General features: G+C 40.3%; 1 protein-coding gene across 1 annotated transcript in view; it reads left to right on the forward strand.

The window, feature by feature from the left end:
- grin2aa (glutamate receptor, ionotropic, N-methyl D-aspartate 2A, a) overlaps positions 1-13,141 on the forward strand; it is a 133,670-nt gene that overhangs the window by 76,754 nt on the left and 43,775 nt on the right. The window contains exons 2-3 of the mRNA XM_051387861.1: positions 4,763-4,929; positions 8,786-9,214. Of these exons, the coding sequence (XP_051243821.1) occupies positions 4,763-4,929; positions 8,786-9,214 (596 nt within the window). The remainder of the gene's footprint in view (positions 1-4,762; positions 4,930-8,785; positions 9,215-13,141) is intronic.

A 13,141-nucleotide genomic window follows, 5' to 3' on the forward strand; every position in this document is an offset into this window, starting at 1 on the left:
CCTCACAAACTCAGTTTACTAGACACTCATCTGTTTGTGTGTGTGTGTGTGTGTGTGTGTGTGTGTGTGTGTGTGTGTGTGTGTGTGTGTGTGTGTGTGTGCGAGATTTATTTTTTTTTGTACACGTGTGTGTCATCAGACCAGACAGTGCATGATGCTATCAGCAGCAGAGGATATGAGGACTACTATTTATAACTCCCCTCTATCTCAACTTAGACACACTGTCCTGCCCTACGGGGCATGTGCACGTTTTCGTGTGTGCGTCATTGTGGTTGTGTGTATATGCCTGTTTGTGTGTTTTCAACAGAGTGGGAAATTTGAGAGTGGGCAACTGTGAATGTGACAGACAGAGCAAGAGGGAAAGAGCTGTGAATGACAGACTGTGTTTGTGTACGTGCATGTGTGTTTTTATGTGTAGCTGAAGGTGTGAGTGGAAAAGAAGAGACATGTCACACTTGACAAGGGTGAAATGAGAGGATATGATTGGCTGTTTTCTGATGTCACGGATTGTGAGCCGTCCCAATTAGAAACAATCATACGCTGCTTAGTCACTCAGTCTCTTCTCCACCGCTCTACCCATCTCTCCTCTTTTCTGCAACCGCATTTCCTCCCTCTTTGTCTCTAATTTCATGTCTTTGTTAAACTTTTTCTCCCTGCCACTCTCTGGCTAATTTGCCCAAAGGTTTTTGGCACTAATTCTTTATCGCCTTTTCGGATGACGTTTTATTTTCGTTCCATCTGGTATTTTACATAGGTGTTCTTCCTTCGTGTCTCATTGCCTCTCTCTCTCACTCTCTTTAACTCAACTCAACTGCATAACAAAAAATAAAGAGAGCAATAATAAAATGTACAATTAAAAATATCAAATATAATAAAGGGGAAAATAAAGGAGTGAGGTTTTTTTCAGCTGTTGTCCTTCAGAGTCTTCTTCAGTCAACTGTTCAAAAGAGGTACCTGTTGTCTTGCAATTATAGGTTAGGCCAACTTAAACTGCCCCTTTTTGAGACAGAATACTGAAACCTGTAAAATGAATTATATTGAGCCCAACCTGAACCAAATCTCTCTGGTTTATTTGGGTTCTGTTAAGGTTTGATATGATGAGATCCTGTGAAAATAAAGAGACATCATTTGGCCGGCACAAGTAAGTGCAGGCACGTGCCCAGTCTCATTTGAGACCAGAGAAGAGCAATTATTTTGGTAAAAGCAAGATTTCCATTTTGTTCCATGGTAGATTTTGGCTTCCTCCCCTGGGGTGCCTGGAGCTTGAATCCCCATGACACACAAGCAGACAAAGACACATTCATACAAACACACACATTCATACACACAGATGTAAGAAACATTGCCAGAATGATATTGAAACATACATTTTTCATAAATGTTGCCTTTGGTGTAAATATATTGTCGCTTTCCCAGTGAAAACCATCCATCTCAAAATTAATCGTTAGTCACTGAGAAGAGTTTAACAGGTTGTTCCCACCGCCCGTGTGATTTTTATTTCGGTGCCCATGTTAACAGATTAGAGTGGTCACACACGGTGTAAGACACCCGTCTCTGCAGGGACGCTTTCACTAGAGGGTCGAGGTATCGCCTATTTTACTGCAAGCCACTTGGGTCTCCCAGCTGAAGAGCACAGTGAAAGGATCTATTAGTTGTCATCGCCACATATTTCAGTACGATTTTCTTCAGCAATAATTTATTTAACACAACTTCACTTGTGAAAGAATTTCCAGAAGTGGAAATTTTTATAACTGCTTTCCGTTAGCGTTTAACAGGTAGCTGTTAAAATCTATCTATCTATCATAAACGTGCTACGACTATTGGCTTTATTTAATAAAATTACTTGTTGACTTAGAAAATCTTTAGAGGCAGCCCTAGACAAAATGCAAGCATATTAAGGAAACATTGGACAAAAAAATGCATAGCATTTAAAAAATGCTGAGAATAGAGAAAACACAGCCAAATACAGAATTTTCTGAAACCTTTATCAATAAAATCGGAGGAAACAGTGATGGCGCTTATGACACAACTGTTTTGTTGACAGGTGGCAGGTGTGATGTCAGTACTTGTGAACACACTTTAAAAACACTATTACATAGTTACATATACATCTAACCACTTATTCTGTTCTATGTATTTTATGGCCCTGTGGTCTCCACAGCCCCTCTGTATATTGCAGCAAAGTGTGGCAGTATCGGCCGTTGCTGTGATGAAGACAGGAAGTGACACGTCTTATAGCATGACCTCCCTCCTGTCCCACCATGCTCAAGCATTGCTTCAGTTTCTACCCCATTAGAACACACACACACACACACACACACACACGGGGCTACACAGAGACGCTCTGAAGAGCACTTGAGTCTGAGTATCGAGTAAGCCAACCTCACATACAGATACAATACCATTAAAGAGCACTCAAGAGTCTTCATATATAGGGGGAAAGAGACACACACCCACACTCACACAAATAATGCAAACAGTGAATACCCACATTATTCAGAGGCTATCAACACAGTGGAAAAGGAAATGCTAGGTCATGCATGCAGAGATGAAATTATATACAGTGCACTGATACGGTAACAAATACAATCCACTACACTTTTTTTTCATTTCCCCAATGCCCTCTTTACTTAGTTGTGGTAGATCTACTCTGTGTCTTAGAAGTGTATCTGTCTATGGGAAAGGAGCTGTAACAGACCAGTGGACCAGTAGAGTTCTACTCTGTAATTGACTAAGAAGAATAAATAAATAAATAAATAAAAAATAATGGGAATTATATCATTGGGATGTTTTGTATTACCAGTTATAAAAGTGTATTAAAAATTGTTAATACCACTTTTTGTGGAAATGGAGATAAAGAATTTTTTAAATATGCCTTTCTTTTCTTCGGTATTGGTCTATGATGGTGTTATATGGGTTTATAGAGAAAAAAAAGAAAAATGAGTTATGTTTCATAGAAAACAGACAAAGGCATTTCTTTATCTTGACATTACATGTGTCAATACTGTCTGAATCAATGTACTGAAAGTTTGTATCCTATTAGCATAAAACATGTTTAAGTTTTTGGTTGACATTTCCACAGATTTCTCAATAAAGCAGACTTAAGCTCAGACAACTCATGGCAGACTAGAATCAGAGCCTACAGGTGGATGCCTGAGGCAGGGCTAATCTAAATGCTAAGGGAGCAGCAGTGATGAGGATTGAAGAGATATTTGCAGTGAGCAAGGAAGAATTCACCAAAGTGCAAAGGGTGCGTCGTGCAGAGAGTGGAGCATTAGATGTGTGACTGGTGCTGTGCAGTGTAAGTTGCCTACCCAAAGTGGCTTGCAAGCTGTTCCCTGTATACACTGTACACTGCATTACCAAGGTGGGCAGAGTCAGAGCACTTTCCACAACTGTGTGTTTGAACTCCAGTCCACAGTCCACAGATACAACTGAAAATTGTATCCAAGTTTTATCATTTGTTCTTTTTCACCTTTCTGTAGACAAAAGGCCTCTCCAAGATGTGTTTTAAACTTATCTTTTGCAAGCTATACTATAGGATCGAGGCTACTGCTAGACAGCAATACACTACACAGGAGCTTCTAGCATTACGGTTGCTACTTCATCACACTCACCAACTCTGTCTTTTTTTTTAAGTTTAGTCACACTGTGGATAGATTCCTGTAGATGCAAGCTGCAGGCAGTGTGTATGTAATCCGTTCATTTGTGTGTGTGTGTCAGTGTGTGTGAGTGCATGGGGTGCATTTGTTCATTTTGAGAGCAGGTGTGATCTTACAAAGTGACACCGGGCAAAATCTATTTTCCTTCATTCTGTCTCATATTTCTCACTCCAACCTTTTGTTCTGTGTCTCTAAGCCCTCGTTCTTTTTTTCCCCCTAGCTGTCAGGTTGTAGCTTCGCACATACGCACACACGCAGAAGACATGCACACACACCAACCTGCAAGTCTATCATAATTAGAGTGCCAAAGACAAGTGGTGTCAAGATAAGCCATGTGTGAACTCCCTGACATTTCAAGGCAACAGAAATCCACACACACACACACACACACACACACACACACACACACACACACACACACACACACACAAAAATCATGCAACAAACAGCGAAAGACAAAGTAAAGCTTTGTCTGTGCACACATTTTGTGACGTCCTTCCTATTTATTACAATTTATTTTTACTAATTTCACCTAATTTGAATAGCCCTCACTATAATGAATCATTTAAAACGAAGCCTCCAACATAAATGAGTTAATTTGTCCACCTGTAATACTGCTTGTCTGCTCTGTCCAAGCTCATGTCTCAGTTTGGCTGAATTAAGTGGAAAATGATTCTGAGTCAGGTTTAATGGAGTGGATATGTGTGACTTAGAGTGAATGTAACCCTTGTTCCACAGAACCGGGCCCACAGAGTTCTGCAGCCTGCCTGTACCGCACCAATCCAATTTGGGCTTAATTGAATTGTTCTGAGCCTCTCATCCATATATTTCCTCTGCGAGAAGCTTATTACTCTCAATCTGTGTGTGTGAGTGTGTATCTCAGTGTGTCTGTGTGTGTACTCATATTGTGCCAAAGTTTAAATGCTCTGTTGTTGATTGATATTTCTGAGATGCTGTTCGAATTAGCTGGTCTACTAATAAGGAAAGTGAGACAAAAATACAAATAAATCTTCAACTAAATCTTTTCTTCCCCTCCCTTTATCCTCCCTTTCCTCCATTTCATCCTCCCTCCATCCATCTCTCCTGTTCTCTTTTATCAGGATGTGAAGTCAACATTCTTCCAGTTCGGGGCCTCCATCCAGCAGGAGGCTTTGCTGATGCTAAACATCATGGAGGAATACGACTGGCACATCTTCTCCATTGTCACATCCAAGTTCCCTGGCTACCAGGAGTTCATCAATATCCTAAAAACTACTGTTGACAACAGGTAGGATCACCTAGACACCTGCTTTGCACTGCTCTCCACAGTTAAAATTTCATCTTCTTAGATTATATATCAGATTTGTATTAAATTGGATGATGCAGCAGCACAACATTGTCTCTGAAGAAGTAATGAAATTCATTTTCTGCTGTGCTTTACCAGTGCCAATATGTTTGCTTAGAGAGTTTTAGACTTTGTCTCTGGAGAGAGAACACAAACTGAGTTGGTCAGATAAACTCAAATAATGACTAGAAAAGACTGAAGACTAAACATCTACAGCCATCAACATCAGCGGGGTACCATGCTCCCAATATCAATGTTAACATGTTGATGCTAAGCAAGTGTAATGTTTACCATGTTCGCCATTTTAGTTTAGCATGCTAATGTTTTCTAATTAGCACTAAATACAAATTGAGAGCATTATTTGTGCATGTATTTTGCTATCAACCAAAGTGTTGGTGGAGATTTTTCACTCAAACCAACAAACATCAACTTCATGGAGGCACTAGAGGAAAAGGCAGGGGCTCAAAAGTCAGTAGTAGACATCATCTGGTAACCATAAATGTCTGTACTAAGTTTTGTGCCAATCCATCAAGTAGATATTGAGATACTTAAGTAAGTAATAAAAAGTTTGTTGGATAAAGTCACAAGGCAGTTATACTCTCGACTTTGTGTTGCAAGGTTATTATGCTGAGCTCAAACATATAAACTAACATTCATATGAAAACACAGCTTGCAGTTTAGATAAAAAACTTCAAAATGATATTATATTATGCAGCCTTAATATAGGAACTATGTACATGAACAATTTGTGGTCATCGTTCCCAAAATCAGCTCTTAATGCCAACTGTTTGGCCTAAGGGAACCTGAAGATAACAAGCGCTGTAGGTATGTTTCTTAAAGATTTAATACGCTCCTGGCCTGGGCATTTCTCCACGGCTGTTTCCCCATTTTGTCGGTAATCTTGTCCATTATCACTGCAAATTTCTCCAGAGAAAGGGCAAGTTTACTTTCTAGAAGAGTTACTGCACACAATGTATTTGGCCTTGTATTTTTCATCTCCTCCACTCTTACAGTATGTACTTCAAAGACAGCCAGCCTAAACGGATTTCATCAGCATTCTAAAAATTAATTTAGATGACAGGTAGGTTTACTACACATTCAGTTTGGCTGTTTGCCACACCTTTAGGTCATTTTGACTGATGCCGTACTTCTCCACAGAGAAAAAGAGAAAGAGGGAAAAGCTGCAGAAGAGAACAGCAGACCATGATTTTTGGCAAAAAAAAAAGTCAAATTAATGATGCATGTTCAGCAGAGTTGAGATGTTGGCAAGGGCTGGTGCCTGAAACTATGATATATTAAAGCCCAGCAGAGGAGAGTCTTGTTTATTAGCAGTTACTCTTTATGTCACACCAAACAGTGGTTCAGAAACTGCCTGCCTGTGTTGGTATTTATTTGGTAACACTGCTTACAGTTGTTTTATTTGCAGGTAGAGTGGCAGGAGATAGTTTAATGGCTGATTGGATAAGATTAGGAATTTGTGTTATCAGGTAACTGGGAAGCATGAGCTACTAATAAGATCTGCACATTCGCATTTGATCAAAACTGTCCAAATATGTTTTGTAATAATTTGTTTTGTGGTAATTGTCTGAATAGTTTTGAGAACAGAAGGCGAAGTCAGAAGGTTACCCAATTAACTTGCAGCAACTAACATTTTCTTTCCTTTTTTCTTTCCTTTTAATAAAAGGACCTGCAGACCAATGACTGTGTTATCTTATTCCCATCTTACATGATTATTACAGGAATACTGTTAGGAAAAAGAAGTTTTGTTATGTTATGTGTTTATGAGTCTTTAGATTGCCATTAGCTATGGTCCATCAATATGTACTCGATGTTAATGTTTTTACAATACATTAGTGAAAGATAGCTCAACAGCATAACAGATTTGTAATGAGGAAAAGTAACATCCTAATGCCAATATTCATACCCTCCAGAAGTCATGTTGTCCTCAATGTTGAAATAATAGCCATAAATATCATTTATGAAACAAGAAATAATAATCCCCAATTACCTGCAATTACCCACTGTCGATTTCCCGTGTCAGCATTCAGCTGGTTCACAGTGACTTAGTCATGGGCAGACAGTTTTAATACCAATGAACTTCCATCATTCACAGCAGAAAATTGGCCCAGTCAACTCAGTGAGTCAAGGCTGACCTGACCACGGAGAGATATTAGTACGAGCAGCAGAAATACAGGCCCAGATATATAACATGAGAATGAGGGGATATATTTTCTCGATGGCTACATTTACAGGCTGTCTGGTGGAAATAAATGTAGGCTGGTAGGTGGTCTGCCTGTTGGATAATCTGCAGATTAAAGAGGACAGAGATGGCCCATGTTCAAGCATTGGACACATTTTAGCTGTATGACACACAGCATTCACACACACACAACCAAGGTGATTGATCTGAAAGTAAAATCCTAATAAATCTGTTTATGTTCTATTTATTTGATGAAGAGGATGAGTGTTCAGTGGTAGGTGGTCTGGTTGGTTTAAAAGCAAACATTTGTATCTGGCTGTTTTAACATTGCAGTATTACATTCTGACACAATTGTTATTACTCCTTCTCTCTTTCTCTCTTGCTTTCTCTGTTAATGTGTCTCTGTGTATCATTATCTCTCTTTACTAGTTTTGTCATCTGGGACTTGTAGACCATTATCACTTTGGACAGCAAGAAGAGGACAGCAAGTCCCAAATCACTCTCATGTTACACGACCTGTCTATTGTTGGATTGTTGCATGATGGTTAACTGCTTCGCTCATTTCCCTACCGTGTGTCACACTATGTCTGTCTCCAGTATGTGTTTGTGTTTGTATGTGTGTGTGTGTGTGTGTGTGTGTGTGTGTGTGTGTGTGTGTGTGTGTGTGTGTCTGTGTCTGTGTCTGTGTCTGTCTGTCTGTCTGTCTGTCTGTCTGTCTGTGTGGGTGTGTGTGGGTGTGTGTGTGGGTGTGTGTGTTTGTGCATCTGTCTTTGTCCCTCACTCTGCCAGCTCTGCCATCAAGGACCTCTACTCCTGATACCACAGCATGCTACCAGTTTGATGATATATTAATTTTACTACTAACATAACTGCCATTTCCTCTGTTTCTGCTGCTCTTTAGCCTTGCACACTGGGACCTGCTGAATCTTATCACACTGGACACTGTAAAAAAAAAAGAGCAGCCAGTCCCAATGGATGAAAAAGAGTCTCTACAGATGCATTATCTTTTAAACAAGCACTTGTTACGTCTGACTCTGGCTACAGAATTAGATTTAAAATTTGCTTTGGAATTATACAGATGATCTGTTTTTCTTCACAGTTGCTTTGAGCAGTACAGTTTTATCACTTCATAGAGGAAAATCTCTAAAAACATCTGCCGTCTTCAGCCTCATGGTTGTGCAGGAGCAATGCAATATTAATGAACCTACTTTTTGTCCAAAAGATGTGACAGAAGCTGCGTTCAATGTTGATAGCGGCACTATTTTCTGTTGTCACCAATTAGCACACTGACCACAGGGACTGCATTGGCCCTTTCACATTAACAGGCCAGTGTTTGTTCTCCTTGTCCTTTAGTTGTGTGGGCTGGAACCTGCTGAGCATCATTATACAGGACCAGCTTTAGCATTTGCATTCCATTTAGCCTTAATGTGTTTCCCTTGACAATAAGCACTTTACACCTATTAGCATTCACGTTGCACTTAACAATGATATTAATTATAATGGATAATTATAACTGCCCTTGCCAGCACCTGAGAAAAGTTAATAGTCTATTAGTTAAATATTAACATTTCACTCCTGTCCTCGTTATCCTTGCTTTAGTTTTGTGGGCTGGGACCTGCAGAATATCATCGTTCTGGACGCAGTAGAGGAAGACAGCCGGTCTCAGATCATGCTCAAGAAGGTCCAGTCCCCAGTGGTCCTGCTCTACTGCTCCAAGGATGAGGCAGTCTACGTCCTGGAGGAGGCTCGCTCTCTGGGCCTCACTGGGTTTGGATACATCTGGATTGTGCCGTCGCTCACCACTGGGAACCCGGAAATAACGCCTGACGAGTTCCCACCGGGAATGATTTCAGTGTCATACGACGACTGGGACTACCCGTTGGAGGCACGCGTTCGGGATGGTCTGGGGATCATAACGTCAGCAGCAGCAGCCATGTTGGAGGAGTATGGTGACATCCCTGAAGCCAAGACGTCCTGTTATGGCCAGATGGAGAAAACAACCAAGCTGCCACCCAGTGCGCTACATAAGTAAGTAAATAAGGAGTGTGTGGATGTGTTTGTTTTGGCTTTAATGATCTTTAATAATCAGTTAGAAATACTAGCTAATAATAGCTGTGTGTATTTTAAAATAAAAAAAACAAAAATGCATTATAAAACTTAAAACAATTTAAACAATTCTAAAAGATTTAATGAGCTTTTGTGTACTTTTAAAACATGAAGAAAGTAGCAATGTTAATACACATAGAAGTGTGCATTTGTTTGTTTGTTTGTTTGTTTGTTTGTTTGTTTGTTTGTTTGTTTGGTTGAATGTATGGCTTCCTGCCACAGTCTGCTTGTTTTAGAGTAATTAGAGACATCCACCAAGTTTCCACCAAGTCTAAGTTAAGGATTGAGATTGAAGAAAGATGCAATTACTGGATAAAAGACCAAGGGATTGAAAGTAGAAACTAAGACAATAGAGGAAGTGTAGGAGTCAGAGAGAGAGGGAGAGAGAGGAATGAAAGAGTTGAATGAGAGTTGAGGAGGGTGTTTGTGATTTAGGCAGTGAAGAAACAGGGAAGGGAAGAAATTGAGACTGGAGTAACAGCGGGAATCCGCTACAAATGAGTGCTCTCCAAAATTGAAGAGCTCCTTGATGAGCCCTTCTGTTCCTCTTCTTGTTTATTCCTCTATCTCTCATTCACTCTCTTCTGCTCTCCTTCTCATCCTGCGCTTGCTCCCCAGCAGCCAGTGGGAGATGTTGCAGGTCTTGCCAGCTCTGTCTGGCTCTCCATCTGGCAGAGAAGGGAGCAATGCACACAACCTGTGTTTACATCCCAATATTGTTTTTTTTTAAATAATGATGTAAAGTTACAAATATTGAGTCTACGTGACAAAATTTTATTCCAAAATGTACATTATTCTAAAAACAAAAATCAATATTCAAATGAGAACAAGAGCACATTACATTTAATAAAGCATTGGTAGTTAAAGGTCCAGTGCGTAGGGCTTAGTGCCAACTAGAAGTGTAGTTGAAAATTGCAACTCCCCTGCTTCACCCTCCCCTTCCAAGTGCAAAGAAGAAAATACGGTGGCTGCGTAACACCAAAAACGCAAACAGCGCTATCTAGAGCAACTGTTTGGTTTGTCCATTCTGGGCCACTGCTGAAACATGGAGGTTCAACATGGCAGCATCCGTAAAAGGCTCATTCTAAGGTAACAAAATCCTAACAATTTTTATTTTCAGGTGATTATACACTAATGAAAACATATGCATATTAAATTCCTTTTCTTCCAATAGATCCTCCTAAATGTGACACACTGGACCTTTAACAGTGTGCTCATCATTTTCACAAACACTGTACGTCAATATAAAACTATTATTAGGTATTTGATCCAGCATGTAATCATGTCACTATTCTTTAGTTCTCTTTGTCTTAGATTGCGGCTTGAAATATGGCTTAAATAACGGACATTAAAGACCAATAACTTGTCCTGTATAATCAGTTTTGAAAGGTATATTTTCTAATATGCTTGTCTGATGGTCAGGAGGCTTAGTCAGTGATTTTAACCCATTATCCTCTCAAATGTTGCATAATGTTAACATCAGAGGGAAAAAATAAGAGGAACAATGAACAATGAAACAGGCACAGAGAGTGTTTTCTTGCTTTTGTGTAACAAGGACATTTTTTTAGATCAGATTAGGTCCCAGTTGTTTCCTCTGCTAAACTAATACAGTATTAGTTTAGGAAATCAAGACTGAAGTATAACATTTTCCTCTGTGGCCACCTTACAGCAGCTGCCTATAAATTTGGACTGGCCTAGCACATTTTCATGTCACTGGTCAATAAATCAACCAGAAACTCTTTTGGCTTATCTTGTAGCCAAACAGTACTGAAGATGTTTCAGTCTGAGAACTCCCTCCACATTTTAGCCAATTGTCATTTGGGCTCTGCTGAAACCGAACCAAGTTCATTATGCAGTTAAGGGGGTCTGGGAGATTAGAGTGCTCACTGGGCTAAATCTGCCTGTTTAGAGAGCTTGAAATGTCAGCAGTCAATGAGGTAACAGAGGAGTTTCTGGCATTGATCAGAAACATTTATGAGCCCCCATTCATAAAGTTTGGTCGTTTTGTGCAAAGACGCAGTGAAGTATGAGGGATTACACTTTTACTATCGTGTATAGGACTTTAAATACCAATTCCACACTAATATAGCTCTAGTTTTGTCAGGAAACACAGATACACCAAAGAGAATTACCAAACATCCAGAGCCAGCTGACTTTGTTCCCAGCATGCTCTGCTGCCTCAGGTTGTTACCCAGGTGATGAGTGGCCACAGATGGCTTTGTTGTGGGTGAGAGAGCTCAGCCAATAGGGCTTCAGGGCCAGAACATGAGAAACATGATTGGTCAAGGCTAGGTCGGGGCGGCGGGCCAATGTGGGTTGTTAGACCATCAACGGCTGTCAGGGGAGGTAGGAGGACATGGCCAGCGTGCACCCACACACAGGCACGCACACTCAGAGGGGGGCAGATGGGCTGTATGTACAAATGTACAGCATCAGTGTGACGTACTGCAGTATGTATAGTGGGTCACAGTATTTTATCCCAGTCTCTTCTTTAGTTCTTCAGTGGTTCCATTGCCTCGTCCTAAGCAAGATGTCAATAACAGCATTATCTTAAAAGTATCCGGCTGGTACTCAGTTTGAAGTTTGCATGTTTCTTTGCTTGAACGCCTCTCGGACTATGATTTGTGACAACAATTTGTGTTACAGTGGATGCTGCTTCTGTCTTTATGTGAGCCTAAAACAACAAAAACTTGTTTTAATGAGTATAATATTAATAGATGGTGCTGGAATCACAGAGAAGTTCTGGTGACAAGTGCTGTGCATTGTGGGCTTTCAGTGAAGTTTTACCTCGCCCACTTTGCCTGTGACAGCTGTTATGATAAATCCACTGTGACACATCCAAGATGAATATGTTTTGCAGAGTAATCGAAAAATAAAATTAAATAAAAACGGGAGACAAATGACCAACTAAGAGCACTGGCCAGTGCAGCAATCAGACCAAGTGACAACTTGTGCTCCATATAAAATATGCTGTGTGTGTGTGTCTGTGCGTGTGCACTTGTGCGTGTGCATGTTAGAAACAAGAGAAATATCCCCCCCTGTAAGAGAATGTTCTGTCATGACAGATTTACAGCGTACAGCTCACCTTGCTGTGGTGAACAGTGTGCCTTAAAAGACTTTAGCACTTATTTATCAGTGTGTGTCTGTCTGTGAGTGTGTGTGTGTGTGTGTGTGTGTGTGTGTGTGTGTGTGTGTGTGTGTGTGTGTGTGTGTGTGTGTGTGTGTGTGTGTGTGTGTGTGTGTGTGTGTGTGTGTGTGTGTGTGTGTGTGTGTGTGTGTGTGTGGAAAAGGTGTGGTGGTAGTAGTTTGTTCTGACAGGTAATTTCAGTCTGTAGCTCTGATATATGAGGGTCAGAAAACACATGTACACCTATACACGTCACACACACACATACTGAGTCCCGGGGTAGTTGTCATGTGAGCTGTGCAGAGACATGTGCACACACCACACGCTGCAATTTAGAACATAAGAAATGCATGTCATATCCTGACAAATTTCATATTAATATATTAGATACAATCATGCAATTATCTCACTTATGTGTTCAAGTGTGTTCTAATACTCAAGTTGTGTGTGTAAATAGTGTACAAAATGTACAAAGCTGAACGTTTGCAGGCACAATGCTACCATCCCAAATAAAGAGAGAAAGTGAGAGGAAGACAAAGTTGTAAGAGCAAGAACGCACTTCAGAAAGTGAGTTGGATGGACAGAGTTTGCTAATACATCATGCACTCTGTGTACGTTTGGGTGTGAGTGAGAATATTCGCAATCATGAATATCAGTAAGTCATTTTACCCCTCAAATCTGTCTTGTCAGTTTCAGCATTAGCTTGCCTTGCAGGTAACAGT

Source organism: Dicentrarchus labrax, unplaced genomic scaffold (assembly GCF_905237075.1).
Source record: "Dicentrarchus labrax unplaced genomic scaffold, dlabrax2021, whole genome shotgun sequence".
Lineage (NCBI taxonomy): Eukaryota > Metazoa > Chordata > Actinopteri > Moronidae > Dicentrarchus > Dicentrarchus labrax.